General features: G+C 44.0%; 1 protein-coding gene across 2 annotated transcripts in view; it reads left to right on the plus strand.

The window, feature by feature from the left end:
* Window positions 1–10,766, plus strand: part of COL4A6 (collagen type IV alpha 6 chain) — a 576,802-nt gene extending 566,036 nt beyond the window's left edge. For both annotated transcript variants that reach the window (XM_078778521.1, XM_078778522.1), the window contains 3 exons: window positions 3,888–4,079; window positions 6,715–7,001; window positions 7,115–10,766. In XM_078778521.1, coding sequence (XP_078634647.1) covers window positions 3,888–4,079; window positions 6,715–7,001; window positions 7,115–7,375 — 740 coding nt within the window. In that variant the 3' untranslated portion in view covers window positions 7,376–10,766. The remainder of the gene's footprint in view (window positions 1–3,887; window positions 4,080–6,714; window positions 7,002–7,114) is intronic.
* Window positions 10,767–22,032: the final 11,266 nt, after the last annotated feature.

Below are 22,032 nucleotides of genomic sequence, written 5' to 3' on the forward strand. Positions count from 1 at the left end.
GATGGAAGAGCAAACAAAGGGAGGCATCTCAGGATGGAACAGCAAACAAAGGGAGGCATCTTAGGATGGAAGTGCAAACAAAGGGAGTCATCTTAGGATGGAAGAGCAAACAAAGGGAGGCATCCCAGGATGGAAGAGCAAACAAAGGGAGGCATCTTAGGATGGAAGAGCAAACAAAGGGAGGCATCTCAGGATGGAAGAGCAAACAAAGGGAGGCATCTCAGGATGGAAGAGCAAACAAAGGGAGGCATCTCAGGATGGAAGAGCAAACAAAGGGAGGCATCTCAGGATGGAACAGCAAACAAAGGGAGGCATCTTAGGATGGAAGTGCAAACAAAGGGAGTCATCTTAGGATGGAAGAGCAAACAAAGGGAGGCATCTTAGGATGGAAGAGCAAACAAAGGGAGGCATCTCAGGATGGAAGAGCAAACAAAGGGAGGCATCTCAGGATGGAAGAGCAAACAAAGGGAGGCATCTCAGGATGGAAGAGCAAACAAAGGGAGGCATCTCAGGATGGAACAGCAAACAAAGGGAGGCATCTTAGGATGGAAGTGCAAACAAAGGGAGTCATCTTAGGATGGAAGAGCAAACAAAGGGAGGCATCTTAGGATGGAAGAGCAAACAAAGGGAGGCATCTCAGGATGGAAGAGCAAACAAAGGGAGGCATCAGCTCTTTCACGAGCCTCGATTCAGTATACAAAAAAAAATAAAAAAAATCTCTGGATGGAAGAGCAAACAAAGGGAGGCATCCCATGATGGAAGAGCAAACAAAGGGAGGCATCTTAGGATGGAAGAGCAAACAAAGGGAGTCATCTTAGGATGGAAGAGCAAACAAAGGGAGGCATCTCAGGATGGAAGAGCAAACAAAGGGAGGTACATCAGTATGTAAGAGCAAACAAAGGGAGGCATCTCAGGATGGAAGAGCAAACAAAGGGAGGCATCTTAGGATGGAAGAGCAAACAAAGGGAGGCATCTTAGGATGGAAGAGCAAACAAAGGGAGGCATCTCAGGATGGAAGAGCAAACAAAGGGAGGCATCTCAGGATGGAAGAGTAAACAAAGGGAGGTGTCTCAGGATGGAAGAGCAAACAAAGGGAGGCATCTCAGGATGGAAGAGCAAACAAAGGGAGGCATCTCAGGATGGAAGAGCAAACAAAGGGAGGTGTCTCAGGATGTAAGAGCAAACAAAGGGAGGCATCTCAGGATGGAAGAGCAAACAAAGGGAGGCATCTCATGATGTAAAAGCAAACAAAGGGAGGCATCTCAGGATGGAAGAGCAAACAAAGGGAGGCATCTCAGGATGGAAGAGCAAACAAAGGGAGGCATGTCAGGATGTAAGGTGGTAGATTGTGTCGTTCGGAGGGCTCTGTTCTGGCTCTTGTGGTATTTTAAATTGATACACAATTGATAGTCAGTGAGGCCCCCCGCTCCTCACCAAACTGAGGAATGGTCCTGCACCAATAAAACTTCTTTCAGTGTTGGTGGTTTTGTTTGTCGTCTCTTTGTGGTATCTACCATTTTACCCACAGGTGGGTGAGTCTCCTCAAGCCATTGGAATGGAAGTCGTATTGTTGTTGATGTATTGCAGTGCCATGTTTTTATGTCAACAAAACACTCATTTTTATCACTGCAACAGGTAGTACAGGTGAGAGCAAACAGTAATGTGTGGATGCACGAAGATGAAGATGGCAATTTTGGTTCTTTTTTTTTTGTTTTTTGTACACAATATCGAGGCTCGTGAAAGAGCGAACATTAATCACACAGAAAGTCAAACCGACACATAAAACACCAAATAAGGGGAGCGGTAGACAAGATGGGGAGAGATGAAGTTCAAAGAAGAAGAGTTCAAAGAAGTCGTGGAAATATTATAAACATCTATTTATTCAACATCAACAATATTGTATTCAGCTTTGGACACCTTGTTATAGAAAGGATATACCTGCGTTGAAGTTTTCCGCAGAAACCAAGTTTAAACTTCCAGGAGTGTCAGGTCCTATAAGGAGAGACAACGGTGTTGTTTGCTTTATTATGCAGGTACATGATGGACATTTAAATAATATTCAAGGGGATTTACAGTGGGTGCATGGGACGAGGATGCATGGGACGAGGGTGCATGGGAGGAGGATGCATGGGACGAGGGTGCATGGCAGGAGGGTGCATGGGAGGAGGGTGCATGGGAGGAGGATGCATGGGACGAGGCTGCATGGGACAAGGGTGCATGGGAGGCGGGTGCATGGGAGGAGGCTGCATGGGACGAGGGTGCATGGGAGGAGGATGCATGGGAGGAGGGTGCATGGGAGGAGGGTGCATGGGACGAGGGTGCATGGGACGAGGGTGCATGGGACGAGGGTGCATGGGACGAGGGTGCATGGGAGGAGGGTGCATGGGAGGAGGGTGCATGGGACGAGGGTGCATGGGACGAGGGTGCATGGGACGAGGGTGCATGGGACGAGGGTGCATGGGACGAGGGTGCATGGGACGAGGATGCATGGGACGAGGGTGCTGGGGGCGAGGGTGCATGGGACGAGGGTGCTTGGGACGAGGGTGCTTGGGACGAGGGTGCTGGGGACGAGGGTGCTGGGGACGAGGGTGCTGGGGACGAGGGTGCTGGGGACGAGGGTGCTGGGGACGAGGGTGCACGGGACGAGGGTGCACGGGACGAGGGTGCACGGGACGAGGGTGCACGGGAGGAGGGTGCACGGGAGGTGGGTGCACGGGACGAGGGTGCACGGGACGAGGGTGCACGGGACGAGGGTGCACGGGACGAGGGTGCACGGGACGAGGCTGCACGGGACGAGGCTGCACGGGACGAGGCTGCACGGGACGAGGCTGCACGGGACGAGGCTGCACGGGGCGAGGGTGCACGGGGCGAGGCTGCACGGGGCGAGGGTGCACGGGGCGAGGGTGCACGGGGCGAGGGTGCACGGGGGAAGGGTGCACGGGAGGGGGGTGCACGGGACGAGGGTGCACGTACTCGGGGTGCATCCACTCGCAATGGAGATTTGTACTCAAAGCAACTTGCTTGCTTCTGTACCTGTATCTGGATTTCCTATACTCATGGTGACCTGTTTGCTTGTGTACATGGTCCTGTATCTGGATTTCCTGTACTCGCAGTGACCTGGTTGCTTGTGTATATGTACCTGTATCTGGATTTCCTATACTCATGGTGACCTGTTTGCTTGTGTATATGTACCTGTATCTGGATTTCCTGTACTCGCGGTGACCTGTTTGCTTGTGTACATGTACCTGTATCTGGATTTCCTATACTCATGGTGACCTGTTTGCTTGTGTGCATGTACCTGTATCTGGATTTCCTGTACTCGCGGTGACCTGTTTGCTTGTGTACATGTACCTGGATCTCGATTTCCTGTACTCGCGGTGACCCGGTTGCTTGTGGCCGACTATGTGCACGTTTTTGTCCTTTGTTCCACTTCTTGGCTGCAGGTGTACAGCATTCCGGCAAAGTTATCACGTTGCAAGCAGTAATTTAAATCTTCAAACATTCCAATTTATATTTTGTCTTGTCCTTATCTTGAGTTCCTCCTCCATCTTCTTTTTTTGCATCCTCCATCTTCTTTTTTCTTCATCTTCCATCTTCTTTTTTCTTCATCCTCCATCTTCTTTTTCTGCATCCTCCATCTTGTTTTTCTGCATCCTCCATCTTCTTTTTCTGCATCCTCCATCTTCTTTTTTTTGCATCCTCCATATTGTTTCTTCTGCATCCTCCATCTTCTTTTTCTGCATCCTCCATCTTCTTTTTCTGCATCCTCCATCTTGTTTTTTCTGCATCCTCCATCTTTGTCATTCCTTTGAAGCAGATACGTAACCAGTTGAGATATTGTGCAGACTGGATAAACACCGTATCTCCCGTTTATTGTGCCCCTACAGGATCTCCGGGTCAGGATGGAGCTCCAGGCCTACCTGGAATGCCAGGCCGTGGGGTCTCCTTTGGCTTGCTGCTCGTGAAGCACAGCCAGTCACAGGAAGTCCCTCGGTGCCCGCTCAACATGCCGCGCCTGTGGGATGGCTACAGTCTTTTCTATGTGGAAGGCAGCGAGACAGCGCATAATCAAGACCTGGGTATGTTGAAAATTGGAACACCTACCACATGAGACACTCAAGAACATGTAATGAACTAACTCTGGCGCACACCCGAAGGCTCTGGCGCACACCCGAAGGCTCTGGCGCACACCCAAAGGCTCTGGCGCACCCCCAAAGGAGGTTTCAGTGATGCCAAAGCAGCCTCACGGCAAGGACTGCACTGACTGGTTTCCTGTTGCCGACCCAGTAGTAATGGCAGCAAATTCGAAAGTGTCCAGACTGCTGGTGATGGTTCACCTACGTTTAGTGAAGGACACCACAGCCACATATACCATCTCATAAATAGTGTATTAACCAAACTCTGATTATTAAACTTCACATTGAATACCGGTGCCTTTATTGGGGGTTAACCTTTCAGGACCCATCTATTTATTTTTATGCAGATTGGGTAGAATTGGGGGGTGAGAGGAGTGAAATGAAAATGTTTTATAAATGGAAGAGTGGAGAGGATATGAGAGTGTGAGTGGAGGGATAAGAAAATACAAAGAGGTCGTGAGGATGTCTGAGGAAAGGAAGGGAGATGTAGGGAGAATCCTCAGATGGTATTGGGTCATCCTCGGATGGTGTCGGGGCACCCACGGATGGTGTTGAGGCATTCTCGGATGGTGTTGGGGCATCCTCGGATGGTGTTGGGGCATCCACGGATGGTGTTGAAGCATCCTCGGATGGTATTGGGGCAACCTCGGATGGTGTTGGGGCATCCTCGGATGGTGTTGGGGCATCCTCCGATGGTGTTGGGGCATCCTCGGATGGTGTTGGGGCATCCACGGATGGTGTTGGGGCGTCCACGGATGGTGTTGGGGCGTCCTTGGATGGTGTTTGGGCGTCCTCGGATGGTGTTGGGCGTCCTCGGATGCTGGTGGGGCGTCCTCGGATGGTGTTAGGGCATCCTCAGATGGTGTTGGGGCATCCTCGGATGGTGTTGGGGCATCCTCGGATGGTGTTGGGGCAATGGTGTGGATAATGCAGAGTATCCTGAGGGTTCAACAAGGTAAGGAGAGCAAGCTTCATGAAGAGATGGTGGGGGACTTGGTGATAGTACAAGCAGGTATTTCAGATTTTTTACTCTAGCTTTACTTCCAAGTAGAGAAGGCTGAAGATTTTGTTTTTGTTAATGATCCAGATAACGTCAAATGGAATTACTTGTGCTCATCATCACTTGTTTTTTTTCTGATTTGTACATTGAACCTAATGTGATGAACAGAAATACAGTACCTGTGGATTTTTTTCCTTCAAGAGTTAGCAGGGTTCACTTGACAGTGGGGTTAGCGGGGCAAAAATTTAGCACAACCGGCAAGGGAATAATCAAACGGGAGCAGTGGTGGATTACCGCACAGGCACGCAGGACCCTGAGCTCAATGAGGGCCCATGCCCAGGGCCCTGAGCTCAATGAGGGCCGATACCCAGGGCTCTGAGCTCAATGAGGGCCCATGCCCAGGGCCCTGATCTCAATGAGGGCCCATACCCACGGACCTGAGCTCAATGAGGGCCCATGCCCACGGCCCCGAGCTCAATGAGGCCTCTTCGTCGTGATACCATTGATGGTTGTGAAACATCATTCGTAATACCTTCTCCCACCAACACCGGAAGCAGCGCAACACAATGCCGAGGCAAACACACATATGTTTGGCAAAACTGTCCAGTTAATGCACAAAATTAGTGTCTGCTTTATTATCTCAGTGCACCGTTGAATGGAGTCGATGTGTTGATGCATATTCATGCATTCGTGTTTTTTGGGGGTTGTTTTGGGACTAGAAGGGGGAGAGAAGGAGTGGAGAGAGGCACACGGAAAAAAGAGGGTGAGGGAAGCCGAGGGAGAGAGAGGATGAGGGAAGCCGAGGGAGAGAGAGAGGATGAGTTAGAGTTAGAGTTAGAGTTAGAGTTAGAGTTAGAGTTAGAGAGAGAGAGAGAGAGAGAGAGAGAGAGAGAGAGAGAGAGAGAGAGAGAGAGAGAGAGAGAGAGAGAGAGAGAGAGAGAGAGAGAGAGAGAGAGAGAGAGAGACAGACAGAGACAGACAGACAGACAGAGACAGACAGACACAAAGGGGGGAGGAAACACTCAAAGCAGCAAGTAAGAGAATTGAGTTGAGAATGGTTCATGGGGTAATTAAGGTCATGGGTCAGGGGGGGGGGGGGGGGATGACCTGGGGTGGCGGTGTGATTGCTTGAATCCCTGTAAGGTAGAGTGGGAAGGAACGGCCTCTGGAAGGTGGGGTTCACACGATGGACATATCCTAGACCTAGAGGAAGTGGGTTTGCAATGATTAATGGCTGACGGCAGCGGGAATGAAATTCCGAGTCACCTGTAATTGCGATGGGTGTGAGATTTTCCACGTCTTCATTGGGTACTCGATTAAACCTACTTACCTCATTTATGAAATTGAGGAAGGAGGTGATGTGTCCACTTCACCTGGTCTGGCCTTCATATGATGCCAGTACTTACACCGTGGTTCATTTTTCCATTTCCTTGTGACGTCATGGGATCAGTGCTCTCTTGGTGAAATGGTCCCGTTTTTATTTTCTTACTAATTACATTTGGTGTCGGATTATGATGGATTATGACAGGTACTTTGCTGCTTAACGAATATCTTTCCACTTTGATCCTAACACCTCAGGCCTTGCTGGTTCTTGCCTGCCACGCTTCAACACCATGCCCTTCGTGTACTGCAACCTGAACGAGGTGTGCAACTACGGCTCACGTAACGACAAGTCCTACTGGCTGTCCACCAACGCCCCCATTCCAATGATGCCCGTGGCCGAAGAAGCAATCCGGGAATACATCAGTCGTTGCACCGTCTGCGAGGCTCCCTCCGTAGCCATAGCCATACACAGCCAGGGCACCGCCATCCCGCCATGCCCCAGGGGTTACAGGAGCCTCTGGATTGGTTACTCCTTTCTCATGGTGAGATTATTTTCCTATCTGAAGCTCATTCGTGTATTCATTGGTGGACGCGATTGAGGAGCAATTTGCTAAACTAACTCCTTATGTTTCCCTGGTGTTCCCAAATTTTCCAGCACACGGCGGCGGGTGGCGAGGGCGGCGGCCAGTCACTTTCGTCCCCCGGGTCTTGCCTCGAAGACTTCCGCTCGACACCTTTTGTGGAGTGCCAGGGCGCGAGGGGCACCTGCCACTATTTCACCAACAAGTACAGTTTCTGGCTCACGGCCATCGACGAGAACCGCCAGTTTGACCCGGAACCGGTACCCGAGACGTTGAAGGCCGGACAGCCGCGTACTCGAGCGAGCCGCTGTCAAGTGTGTATGAAGAACCTGTGACCAGAGAGTCTTCCTGTGCTCTCGCACTTCCTCCTCGACATCCTGTCCTCTTCCTCTGCATCCATTCACCTCGTGCCTTTCTATCACGAATGCTTGCAAATCTTTATATCGACAAGACTTCCGTATTTTCCCGCCAGATTGTACATGTTAATTACAAATTGCTTATGAATATTTTATTATATGTTATGCACGTGATATTGGCAGCTTAACATGAGGCGTGAACAATAACATAGCTTTTATATGTTTCCTTGTTTTCAAGTTCCCAGAAGCCTCATATTGGTGACTCTCATTGTATTAAATAGTCACAAGAAAGTCCTTTTGGAAAAAAAACAAAAAACAGGAAAAGCTAATTCCAGTTCCGGTCACGTGGGGAATAAATGTTTGCACAAAATATCGATCTATCTCAGTAACATTGATTTCTCAGCTGTTCTGCTCCAGCACCAGAAGCTAAACACGTAGGCCTTAGTACAAGTACAAATATAAATACTCTCTTGTAGCAGCTGCTTGTGCAACACGTAGACAGCGGCCTTGTCCTGGTATTGGGGCTCTATCCCATAAAGAGCGGCTTCGTTTTGATGATCTCTTGTTAGTTCATGTGTGTTATACAATATGGTGCTAATGTGTCCTTAACAAAGGTTTTCTTGCTGACATTCGTTCAACATTTCACAGAAACCACATCCAACGCATAAACCAGCTTATCCTTAAATAAATAAATGGTAGAGTGAAGTTTAAAAAAATCTATTTTGAGGGAATCTTGTGTCCACAAGCAAGATCCATAACAAGGTGATCCCCGCGTTCATGCAAGGCCTGAAAATCAAGATGGCGGAAAGTATCAAAATGGTGGAAAGTATCAAGATGGCGGAAAGTGTCAATATTGCGGAAAGTATCGATATGGCGGAAAGTATCAAGATGGCAGAAAGTATCAAGATGGCGGAAAGTGGGGCAACAAGGATGGAATGGCTAATAATCTTTACATTTCTGCTCAATTAATGAATGAATGAATGATCAGTTTAAGGCCATTTTCCCCGCTAGAGCGGGGGTTAGCCTTGCGGGCCCCATGACAATCATGGTTCCCTGTTTGAGGCAATGTTTTTATGGCCGGATGCCCTTCCTGACGCTTAGCTCTGCTCAATGAAAACATCAAAGTCGTTGAAATGTACCGGTTATGGAGATTTATATGAGCCTCGTTCTAACAATAGTTTGAGCTTAAATTTGAACCACAAACCTCAAAACTTTCCACCTGAATCTCAAAAACTCTTCCTTCATTGATTTACCCGAGATTTCCCTATTTTATCAACGAAAATGAACCCACTCGGACATTAAGGCCTCCACAAGGAAACCCGATCCTCGTCCGACCTCTGATAGACACTTTTTAGCCGATTCCTGTCCGACTTCTGTCCTTGACGATGTAAACCTCCTTTGTTGCCACATTTTGTTGTGAGTTTTCTTCTTTCCCTCGTTGTTTGCTTGTTGTATGTTTTCAGTTTAACCATTTGGTGCTATGTATGTTGTGGATGTGTTTGAAAACAGTGCGGCCTTAACACCTGTGTATTACCTGCCGGTAATGAAAACAGTGCGGCTTTAATACCTGTGTATTACCTGCCGGTAAACCTTTTGACGCCCAAGAATCGAAAGTGTGTTTTCAGTTATCGGAATTCCAGGTAGTTTGCTCATCAACACAAAAGTGAAAATGATTTGTAGTTTTATTTTATTGCTCTGGATGTCGTTGTCACTGTATTATTATTAGTACTATTGTTTATATCTCTGCATATAGTTAACTTGTCTGCATATAGTTAACGTGTCTGCACATCGTAAACTTGTCTGCATATAGTAAACTGGTCTGCATATAGTAAACTGGTCTGCATATAGTTTACTTGTCTGCATATAGTCTACTTGTCTGCATATAGTTTACTTGTCTGCATAGCGTTTACTTGTCTGCATATAGTTTACTTGTCTGCATATAGTTTACTTGTCTGCATATAGCGTACTTGTCTGCATATAGCGTACTGGTCTGCATAAAGTTTACTTGTCTGCATATAGTTTACTGGTCTGCATATAGTTTACTGGTCTGCATAAAGTTTACTGGTCTGCATAAAGTTTACTGGTCTGCATTTAGTTTACTAGTCTGCATTTAGTTTACTGGTCTGCATTTAGTTTACTGGTCTGCGTTAAGTTAAACGAGAATCCTTACTCTTCACCAAAGGTGCTTTATTGGTTACCTTCTTCGGCTCATTTACCACTCACTAGCAACTTAGTTGCACGCACGGGATTCTAAGCGGGATAGGGATGGGGGCGGCAAAAATGGAAACGGTGTCTGCTGTCATTGAGCCGGAAAACTGGGAGCAACAATTCCCATTTATTATCACATGAGATCGTCTCTTTCTGAACAAAAGACAATATCAGTGTTTTTGTCCCTTCTATATTAAATAGACTTTCTATGAAGATCTCGAAGGAGACAAGAGATGCCCCTTTTTCACATCCAATGTATTTATTTGATAGAATAACAAAACGTTGGATTTATTTGCAATTAAATTTGACTCCGTGAACGGGAAACGTCATGTAAAGATTGCGTGCACGAGTGATGACGTAACAACAACTCGGCAAATCAATCACGATGTTCTAGCTCCTCTGTGAGCCTCGACATTATAAATAAAAAGTAATGTCACATGGTCAGCATGTATATGTTTGAAAGAGACGTGTCTGACATTCCAACTAGTTTTCATTTGTTCAAATATTTCGATGTTCTTCTTCCTTTTGACAATCGAGGCACCAATGATGTCATCACGATACAGTACATGAAAATAATTATAGACATTTTATCAAGTGCTTGGGCAATAGATTTACATGAGGTTATGAATTTAGATCAATTTCTGAATCTCAAAATTGAACCAAATATCGCACATTCATTTTAAAGGATCCAATGAAATTGATAAACACATTCCATGAATTCCATACACAGAGTACCAAATGTTGTTGTTGTTGCTGTTGTTGCTGTTGTTGCATCACTCCTATTAAAATGCCGGTATGGTAAAGGACCAATGAGGTGATTATAAGAGGATCTAGTGTAACTGGGACATCCCAGGCCTCTTCCAAATTTTGTGTGCGGTGCAATTTGGGAGGGAATCCTTTCCTAAACTTGGGCCTCAAGTAACTAATGCAGGAACCAGATAACTACTTTATTATCGAGTTTGTGCACCTAGAACCTTTTTTTTTTGTTGTACCAGGTACAGAATCATTTTGTTTTCACTTCCGCAATGTGAGAATGCAGTAACGCTTGGTGAGACAAATACATATTGTAACTCTTCTAGATATCATATTTACCTCGGACACTCTATGCTTCTTGTGCTAGTTGGTGAAACCCAGGAATGTAATAAAGGTCACATGTACCAAGGGCAGACATTCAACTTCTCATTTATCGTGAATCGTATTGTGAAGAATGACATTCCCCCCAAATAAAAAACCAGGAATGTAATAAAGGTCACATGTACCAAGGGCAGACATTCAGCTTTTCATTTATCGTGAATCGTCTTGTGAAGAATAACATTCCCCCCAAATAAAAAACCAGGAATGTAATAAAGGTCACATGTACCAAGGGCAGACATTCAACTTCTCATTTATCGTGAATCGTATTGTGAAGAATGACATTCCCCAAAAAACCAGGAATGTAATAAAGGTCACATGTACCAAGGGCAGACATTCAACTTCTCATTTATCGTGAATCGTCTTGAGCAAAATAACATTCCCCCCCCCCCCCCCCCAAAAAAAAAACCAGGAATGTAATAAAGGTCACATGTACCAAGGGCAGACATTCAACTTCTCATTTATCGTGAATCGTCTTGAGCAAAATAACATCCCCCCCCCCAAAAAAAAAACCAGGAATGTAATAAAGGTCACATGTACCAAGGGCAGACATTCAACTTCTCATTTATCGTGAATCGTATTGTAAAGAATGACATTCCAAAAAAAACCAGGAATGTAATAAAGGTCACATGTACCAAGGGCAGACAATCAACTTCTCATTTATCGTGAATCGTATTGTGAAGAATGACATTCCAAAAAAACCCACGAATGTAATAAAGGTCACATGTACCAAGGGCAGACATTCAACTTCTCATTTATCGTGAATCGTCTTGTGCAAAATAACATTCCCCCCCCCACCCCCCAAAAAAAAAACCAGGAATGTAATAAAGGTCACATGTACCAAGGGCAGACATTCAACTTCTCATTTATCGTGAATCGTATTGTGCAAAATAACATTCCCCCCCCCCCAAAAAAAACCCAGGAATGTAATAAAGGTCACATGTACCGAGGGCAGACATTCAACTTCTCATTTATCATGAATCGTATTATGAAGAATGACATTCCCAAAAAAACCAGGAATGTAATAAAGGTCACATGTACCGAGGGCAGACATTCAACTTCTCATTTATCGTGAATCGTCTTGAGCAAAATAACATTCGCCCCCCCCCCCCCAAAAAAAACCAGGAATGTAATAAAGGTCACATGTACCAAGGGCAGACATTCAACTTCTCATTTATCGTGAATCGTCTTGAGCAAAATAACATTCCCCCCCCCCCCCCCAAAAAAAAAACCAGGAATGTAATAAAGGTCACATGTACCAAGGGCAGACAATCAACTTCTCATTTATCGTGAATCGTATTGTGAAGAATGACATTCCAAAAAAACCCACGAATGTAATAAACGTCACATGTACCAAGGGCAGACATTCAACTTCTCATTTATCGTGAATCGTCTTGTGCAAAATAACATTCCCCCCCCCCCCCCCAAAAAAAAACCAGGAATGTAATAAAGGTCACATGTACCAAGGGCAGACATTCAACTTCTCATTTATCGTGAATCGTATTGTGCAAAATAACATTCCCACCCCCACAAACAAAAACCAGGAATGTAATAAAGGTCACATGTACCGAGGGCAGACATTCAACTTCTCATTTATCGTGAATCGTATTATGAAGAATGACATTCCCCAAAAAACCAGGAATGTAATAAAGGTCACATGTACCGAGGGCAGACATTCACCTTCTCATTTATCGTGAATCGTATTGTGAAGAATGACATTCCCAAAAAACCAGGAATGTAATAAAGGTCACATGTACCAAGGGCAGACATTCAACTTCTCATTTATCGTGAATCGTATTGTGAAGAATGACATTCCCCAAAAAACCAGGAATGTAATAAAGGTCACATGTACCAAGGGCAGACATTCAACTTCTCATTTATCGTGAATCGTCTTGAGCAAAATAACATCCCCCCCCCCCCAAAAAAAAACCAGGAATGTAATAAAGGTCACATGTACCAAGGGCAGACATTCAACTTCTCATTTATCGTGAATCGTATTGTAAAGAATGACATTCCAAAAAAAACCAGGAATGTAATAAAGGTCACATGTACCAAGGGCAGACAATCAACTTCTCATTTATCATTAATCGTATTATGAAGAATGACATTCCCAAAAAAACCAGGAATGTAATAAAGGTCACATGTACCGAGGGCAGACATTCAACTTCTCATTTATCGTGAATCGTCTTGAGCAAAATAACATTCGCCCCCCCCCCCCCCCAAAAAAAACCAGGAATGTAATAAAGGTCACATGTACCAAGGGCAGACATTCAACTTCTCATTTATCGTGAATCGTCTTGAGCAAAATAACATCCCCCCCCCCCCCCCAAAAAAAAAACCAGGAATGTAATAAAGGTCACATGTACCAAGGGCAGACATTCAACTTCTCATTTATCGTGAATCGTATTGTGGAGAATGACATTCCAAAAAAAACCAGGAATGTAATAAAGGTCACAGGTACCAAGGGCAGACAATCAACTTCTCATTTATCGTGAATCGTATTGTGAAGAATGACATTCCAAAAAAACCCACGAATGTAATAAACGTCACATGTACCAAGGGCAGACATTCAACTTCTCATTTATCGTGAATCGTCTTGTGCAAAATAACATTCCCCCCCCCCCCCCCCCAAAAAAAACCAGGAATGTAATAAAGGTCACATGTACCAAGGGCAGACATTCAACTTCTCATTTATCGTGAATCGTATTGTGCAAAATAACATTCCCACCCCCACAAAAAAAAACCAGGAATGTAATAAAGGTCACATGTACCGAGGGCAGACATTCAACTTCTCATTTATCGTGAATCGTATTATGAAGAATGACATTCCCCAAAAAACCAGGAATGTAATAAAGGTCACATGTACCGAGGGCAGACATTCACCTTCTCATTTATCGTGAATCGTATTGTGAAGAATGACATTCCCAAAAAACCAGGAATGTAATAAAGGTCACATGTACCAAGGGCAGACAATCAACTTCTCATTTATCATGAATCGTATTTAGAAGAATGACATTCCCAAAAAACCAGGAATGTAATAAAGGTCACATGTACCAAGGGCAGACATTCAACTTCTCATTTATCGTGAATCGTATTGTGAAGAATGACATTCCCCAAAAAACCAGGAATGTAATAAAGGTCACATGTACCAAGGGCAGACATTCAACTTCTCATTTATCGTGAATCGTCTTGAGCAAAATAACATTCCCCCCCCCCCCCCAAAAAAAACCAGGAATGTAATAAAGGTCACATGTACCAAGGGCAGACATTCAACTTCTCATTTATCGTGAATCGTATTGTGAAGAATGACATTCCAAAAAAAACCAGGAATGTAATAAAGGTCACATGTACCAAGGGCAGACAATCAACTTCTCATTTATCGTGAATCGTATTGTGAAGAATGACATTCCAAAAAAACCCACGAATGTAATAAAGGTCACATGTACCAAGGGCAGACATTCAACTTCTCATTTATCGTGAATCGTCTTGTGCAAAATAACATCCCCCCCCCCCCCAAAAAAAACCAGGAATGTAATAAAGGTCACATGTACCAAGGGCAGACATTCAACTTCTCATTTATCGTGAATCGTATTGTGCAAAATAACATCCCCCCCCCCCCAAAAAAAAACCAGGAATGTAATAAAGGTCACATGTACTGAGGGCAGACATTCAACTTCTCATTTATCGTGAATCGTATTATGAAGAATGACATTCCCAAAAAAACCAGGAATGTAATAAAGGTCACATGTACCGAGGGCAGACATTCACCTTCTCATTTATCGTGAATCGTATTGTGAAGAATGACATTCCCAAAAAACCAGGAATGTAATAAAGGTCACATGTACCAAGGGCAGACATTCAACTTCTCATTTATCGTGAATCGTCTTGTGCAAAATAACATCCCCCCCCCCCCCCCAAAAAAAAACCAGGAATGTAATAAAGGTCACATGTACCGAGGGCAGACATTCAACTTCTCATTTATCGTGAATCGTCTTGTGCAAAATAACATTTCCCCCCCCCCCCCCCCAAAAAAAAACAGGAATGTAATAAAGGTCACGTACCGAGGGCAGACATTCAACTTCTCATTTATCGTGAATCGTATTGTGAAGAATGACATTCCCCAAAAAACCAGGAATGTAATAAAGGTCACATGTACCGAGGGCAGACATTCACCTTCTCATTTATCGTGAATCGTATTGTGAAGAATGACATTCCCAAAAAACCAGGAATGTAATAAAGTTCACGTACCGAGGGCAGACATTCACCTTCTCATTTATCGTGAATCATATTGTGAAGAATGACATTCCCAAAAAACCAGGAATGTAATAAAGGTCACATGTACCGAGGGCAGACATTCACCTTCTCATTTATCGTGAATCGTATTGTGAAGAATGACATTCCCAAAAAACCAGGAATGTAATAAAGGTCACATGTACCAAGGGCAGACAATCAACTTCTCATTTATCGTGAATCGTATTGTGAAGAATGACATTCCCAAAAAACCAGGAATAAAGGTCACATGTACAGAGGGCAGACATTCAACTTCTCATTTATCGTGAATCGTATTGTGAAGAATGACATTCCCCAAAAAAACCAGGAATGTAATAAAGGTCACATGTACCAAGGGCAGACATTCAACTTCTCATTTATCGTGAATCGTATTGTGAAGAATGACATTCCCAAAAAACCAGGAATGTAATAAAGGTCACATGTACCAAGGGCAGACATTCAACTTCTCATTTATCGTGAATCGTATTGTGAAGAATGACATTCCCAAAAAACCAGGAATGTAATAAAGGTCACATGTACCGAGGGCAGACATTCAACTTCTCATTTATCGTGAATCGTATTGTGAAGAATGACATTCCCCAAAAAACCAGGAATGTAATAAAGGTCACATGTACCAAGGGCAGACATTCAACTTCTCATTTATCGTGAATCGTCTTGTGAAGAATAACATTCCCCCCCCAAAAAAAACCAGGAATGTAATAAAGGTCACATGTACCGAGGGCAGACATTCAACTTCTCATTTATCGTGAATCGTATTGTGAAGAATGACATTCCCAAAAAACCAGGAATGTAATAAAGGTCACATGTACCGAGGGCAGACATTCAACTTCTCATTTATCGTGAATCGTATTGTGAAGAATGACATTCCCAAAAAACCAGGAATGTAATAAAGGTCACATGTACCAAGGGCAGACATTCAACTTCTCATTTATCGTGAATCGTATTGTGAAGAATGACATTCCCAAAAAACCAGGAATGTAATAAAGGTCACATGTACCGAGGGCAGACATTCAACTTCTCATTTATCGTGAATCGTATTGTGAAGAATGACATTCCCCAAAAAACCAGGAATGTAATAAAGGTCACATGTACCAAGGGCAGACATTCAACTTCTCATTTATCGTGAATCGTATTGTGAAGAATGACATTCCCCAAAAAAACCAGGAATGTAATAAAGGTCACATGTACCAAGGGCAGACATTCAACTTCTCATTTATCGTGAATCGTATTGTGAAGAATGACATTCCCCAAAAAACCAGGAATGTAATAAAGGTCACACGTACCAAGGGCAGACATTCAACTTCTCATTTATCGTGAATCGTATTGTGAAGAATGACATTCCCAAAAAACCAGGAATGTAATAAAGGTCACATGTACCGAGGGCAGACATTCAACTTCTCATTTATCGTGAATCGTATTGTGAAGAATGACATTCCCCAAAAAACCAGGAATGTAATAAAGGTCACATGTACCAAGGGCAGACATTCAACTTCTCATTTATCGTGAATCGTCTTGTGAAGAATAACATTCCCCCCCCCAAAAAAACCAGGAATGTAATAAAGGTCACATGTACCGAGGGCAGACATTCAACTTCTCATTTATCGTGAATCGTATTGTGAAGAATGACATTCCCAAAAAACCAGGAATGTAATAAAGGTCACATGTACCGAGGGCAGACATTCAACTTCTCATTTATCGTGAATCGTATTGTGAAGAATGACATTCCCAAAAAACCAGGAATGTAATAAAGGTCACATGTACCAAGGGCAGACATTCAACTTCTCATTTATCGTGAATCGTATTGTGAAGAATGACATTCCCAAAAAACCAGGAATGTAATAAAGGTCACATGTACCGAGGGCAGACATTCAACTTCTCATTTATCGTGAATCGTATTGTGAAGAATGACATTCCCCAAAAAACCAGGAATGTAATAAAGGTCACATGTACCAAGGGCAGACATTCAACTTCTCATTTATCGTGAATCGTATTGTGAAGAATGATATTCCCCAAAAAAACCAGGAATGTAATAAAGGTCACATGTACCAAGGGCAGACATTCAACTTCTCATTTATCGTGAATCGTATTGTGAAGAATGACATTCCCCAAAAAACCAGGAATGTAATAAAGGTCACATGTACCAAGGGCAGACATTCAACTTCTCATTTATCGTGAATCGTATTGTGAAGAATGATATTCCCCAAAAAAACCAGGAATGTAATAAAGGTCACATGTACCAAGGGCAGACAATCAACTTCTCATTTATCGTGAATCGTATTGTGAAGAATGACATTCCCAAAAAACCAGGAATGTAATAAAGGTCACATGTACCAAGGGCAGACATTCAACTTCTCATTTATCGTGAATCGTATTGTGAAGAATGACATTCCCCAAAAAACCAGGAATGTAATAAAGGTCACATGTACCAAGGGCAGACATTCAACTCCTCATCTTCTTCTTATTATTATTCTATATATCTATATATACGAATTGTATTACAGTATTACAGTGTACAAGTATTACAGTTACGTATTACAGTTACGTATTATGTACAAGTATTACACATTACAGTATTACAGTTACGAACTGTATTACAGTGTACAAGAAGGTATAAATAAATGAATGACATGATTATCTAACCATTTATTCGGGGGAAAATTATTACGGAAGTACCAAAAAACAGAGATCGGGCGCTACTTCTGACTCGCCCTGTATAAAAGAAAGTTTTTGTTTGTTTGTTTGTCTGCACGCGCTAATCTCCTGAACGGTGAAAGATAGGAGTAAACCTCTAAAACAAAAAATGTCGGGTCGGGCCCCGGGAAGGTTACAGGCCAGGTGGCGAGGCCGGACGAGGCCGCTGAGGCCGGGCTGGGCCCATTTCGCAATAAATCTTCTTCTTCTTTCAAAAATTCTCTTGAAGTACAACTTATGCACTTAATATGAATATCTGACTGATTGCAACACATGCTTTCAAAATTCTCTCACGCGGGGCCCGACAGAATAAAGAACAAGGAATCGTTGAGCACTAACGGATACTGGGAGATGTACAGATCGATCGATGTACATCAGACCGATGTACAGAAGATTAAATGCATTCTAAAAGAACACGGGCAACGCCGGGTGCATTCAGCGAGTTTATCATGAATCGTATTGTGAAGAATGACATTCCAGCGACCACCACCAACCTCCCAGCACAACAGGTGACCTTGTTGAGGAGTCGGAATTTACAGGAAATATTGTTTTACAAACTTTTGTTCATTCATTCACTTTCAGCCATCCAGACAAATTCTGCAGGATTTATCAGGAGATTTACAGTCCGCGGAACTCTGATTTCAATCGCATCTTTTTTTTTTTTCTTTTTTTTTTTTTTGTTGAATACAGAATCGAGGCTCGTGAAAGAGCTAACATTTACCTCACAAACAAATCAACCAGACAAACAAAATATATTAAAAGAGGGAGCGGAAGACAAGATGGGGAGAGAAGGGGAAGCACACAAACACAACATTTGAGAGCAGGGAGATGTGTGGAAGGGAGAGGGCTTGGGGGGAGGAGGCGTGGGTGGGGTCGGGGGGGATGGCAGAAGTATAAAACACAAGGAGATCAAGGACTTCCAGGACAGAAGTTGGTATTTCAAAAAAGTGGAATTGGGGTGAAATTAGCGGGGGTAGAAAAGATCAAGGTTTTGGATGGGGGAAGATAAGAGATGGTGGTGAACAGCTGTTTTAAAGACCTGGAGGGTGGAGTGGGATTGAAGAGAGTGAGGGAGTTTGTTCCAGAGGCGGGAGAAAAGAGGAATGAAGGAGTGAAGGTGAGCAGAGAGTCTTGATTTGGGCAGTTTAACCATAAGAGGGTTGCAGGCAGATCTTGTGCGACCTGTAGGAATATTTGGGGGACAGAGCCCAGAGAGGGCTGGGGGGGCAAGGCCAGAGAGGAGTCGGTAGAAGACGGAAAGACCACCAACCTGCTTGCGGTGAGTGAGTGAGAGGCCCTTGGAGTTAGCTTCATCGCGGGAGATTCCAATGATTCTGAATGCTTTGGTTTCAACAGCGTGAAGGCGAGTTAGGGGCCATTCAAATATTACGTAACGCTTTTTTTCCCGAAATTTGACACCCCCCCACCCCCTCGTAACGCTTCGTAACGTTCGGCCAGACACCCCCCCCCCCACCCCCCCCGAATATAAATTTTGCGATCTACTGCTTGCACAGACCAGTGCAACCTCTGAAACATGGTGGGAGGAGGGGGCGGAGGGTGACGGGAGAATTTAGGGTTGGGGGTTGGGGAGGAGCTTAGTCATTTTAGTAGATGTTTACTGGCAAAATAAAATAATGTGATATATAATATAATCCCAGGAAACTAGCATAACAATATATGTTTATCCAGATTATAAATAGTTAAAAACTGTTTTACACTTCTTAAATTTCAAAGAAAAAATAATCAGAAACAAAGCAACATGAACACCTAACCCGGAAATAGATGTGAGCACCGGCAAAATAGTAATCAGCCGAGAGTAACACGCGATCGTTGCTGCGACAAAGAACATCTGTTTTGCGCACTGCGGTGCACCATAGGTTGAGGTGATTATGAACGATTCGCCAGGTGGGGTTGCAAGCTGGGGTGACCTTTTCCTTCCGAAGAAACGCCATTTTGTCGGCAGTCGCGTGATTGGTGGGCAAACGCATGAACCACACACATTTCAAGCATGGCGGCCATGAATATAAAATAAAAGCTATATAAGAGTTTAATCGACGGATTTTCCAAGGCAAACCCCTCAACTTCTACATCTAGCCGCACGACGACAGCGGGAGCTAATGTGCCTGGTGGCGTACCAGGAGAACGAGCCGGTCCTGGAATGGCTCGACGATGATGGTGTCGACACTGAGGGGCTCCAACTTCCACAGGAGCAATCGATCGAGTCCGGTACTCCGATACTGACCACCGAAGCACGCGAACCCGCATGGGAACTGGAATAACTTACGAGACCCTAAGAGGCTATACAAACAATTCGTTGTGGCGTCAATATTATAAAGAGTAATAAAGAGTACTAAATTTAATACAGTTAAATGTGGTTTCTAGTTGTGACTTCGACTTCAGTATCAACATGGTCTCAGCAAAAATGGGATGAGTAGTAATCCCACTTTTGGTTTTAAAAACTTAGATCACTACTGTTACGTAACGCCGATGCGAACACCCCCCCACCCCCTCGTAACACTTCGTAACGCTCGGCCGTACACCCCCCCACCCCCCATAGCGTTACGTAATATTTGAATGGCCCCTTAGTTGTGAGGCAGGAACACCAGCCCAGAGGGGAGAGCAGTATTCCATTGAGCTGCGGATGAAAGCCTTGTATGTGGTGAGGAGCTCAGGTGTGCCAAGGAAGGACTTTGCACGACGGAGGACGCCCAGTCGGCGACTGGCTTTGGGGGCCAGATTTGAAATGTGGTTTTCCCAGGAAAGATCATGGCAGATAGTGAAACCCAAAAGCTTGAGTGACAGAACTTCTTGGAGAGGATTATTCAGAAACTGGATGGGAGGGTTGTCCAGTCGGTCTTTTCGGAGAGACATCGTAAGAGTGTGAGATTTGTTAGGATTGAAAGACATGTTCCACTTGTTTGCCCAGTCTGTGATTTTGTCCAGGTCTGCAGAGAGTGAGGAGGCTGCAGACTGCCGATCTGAGGGGTGAAGAATGGAGCGACAGAGAGTAGAGTCATCAGCACAGAGATAGAGAGGATTTTCAAGAGAGTCAGAGAGATCGTTGATGAAGACCAGAAAAAGCACAGGGCCCAGAACACTGCCTTGGGGAACTCCAGCCTGAACAGGAAGAGGAGATGAGAGAAACCCATTCAGGGCCACACGTTGACTACGACTAGAGAGGAAGTCCACCAGCCATGCGTGGAGATTTCCATGGATACCAAAAGAGGAGAGTTTGGTAAGCAGAGCGGGGTGCCAGACCGTATCGAAGGCACGTGATATGTCAAGGGAGACTGCTCTAATTTCCTGTTTGGCATTGAGGACCTCTATCCATTGTTGTGAAAGCAGAAGCAGCATGTCCAGAGTAGAGTGTCCAGGTCTGAAACCAAATTGATGATCAGAGATCAAGCCATTGGAGAAGAGGAAAGATTTCATATCTGAAGCAATGATGGATTCCATGACTTTGCTGATAATTGGGAGAAGGCTGATTGATCTGTAGTTGCTGGGATCTGTTTTTGCACCTTTTTGTGCAAAGCGGTGATGTTGGCAGATTTCCAAGCAGATGGAAGATGACCTTGAGCAAAAGAGATAAGCTATGAGCCAAGGGGGTTGGTCGGTACCATACAGATGGAGTAAGGCTCATTGTGATTTTTAGCAAGATATATGTCCCTAGATATGAAAAAAAAAGTGATAGCAGTGTATAACTCTCGGCCATCTCTGTGTTATCACCCGAAATATTATTATACGCCCGCTTCGCTTCGCCAAAAAATGTGATATTTGCTAAAATTGGAATAAATATGTTTTTAAGGACCACAGAGTGCCAATAATTTGCATACTGGATGCCAACTAATATAGTAATAGAAATATAGAACATTTGTGGGGGTTATTTATCAAAAGACAAAAAATATGTTAAATTTAGTGAAAAAGTGGTCGAAATCGCTTCGAGTTCAGATTTCACATTGTACATTTTTGTCAATATTTCAAAAATGAAAACTCCCAGAGTAACATTTGACCACTCAAAATCTTCGCAAGGAACCACTGCATTGGAATATATCATTACTTTGTAATATGGTGGTTGTTTGGGGCACATATTTTGGCAAAGTTCAAAATATGTTCAACCATACCACCTAATTTTGATATTTTGGAACGAAACATAGCTTTTGAACATTTTAGGTTTATTCGTCCACTACTTTTGGTATCTCAGTGTAATTTTTGGTATTAGCTAGTATCCTAAAGTAGGTTTGTAACATCAGCTACATTATATTTCACAATGCATGCAAACTTGCTCCACACTCTAGGTTTATCATGATCTCTCGAAC

Source organism: Myxine glutinosa, chromosome 5, assembly GCF_964187855.1.
Source record: "Myxine glutinosa chromosome 5, kmMyxGlut1.1, whole genome shotgun sequence".
In the NCBI taxonomy this organism is placed as follows: Eukaryota; Metazoa; Chordata; class Myxini; order Myxiniformes; family Myxinidae; genus Myxine; species Myxine glutinosa.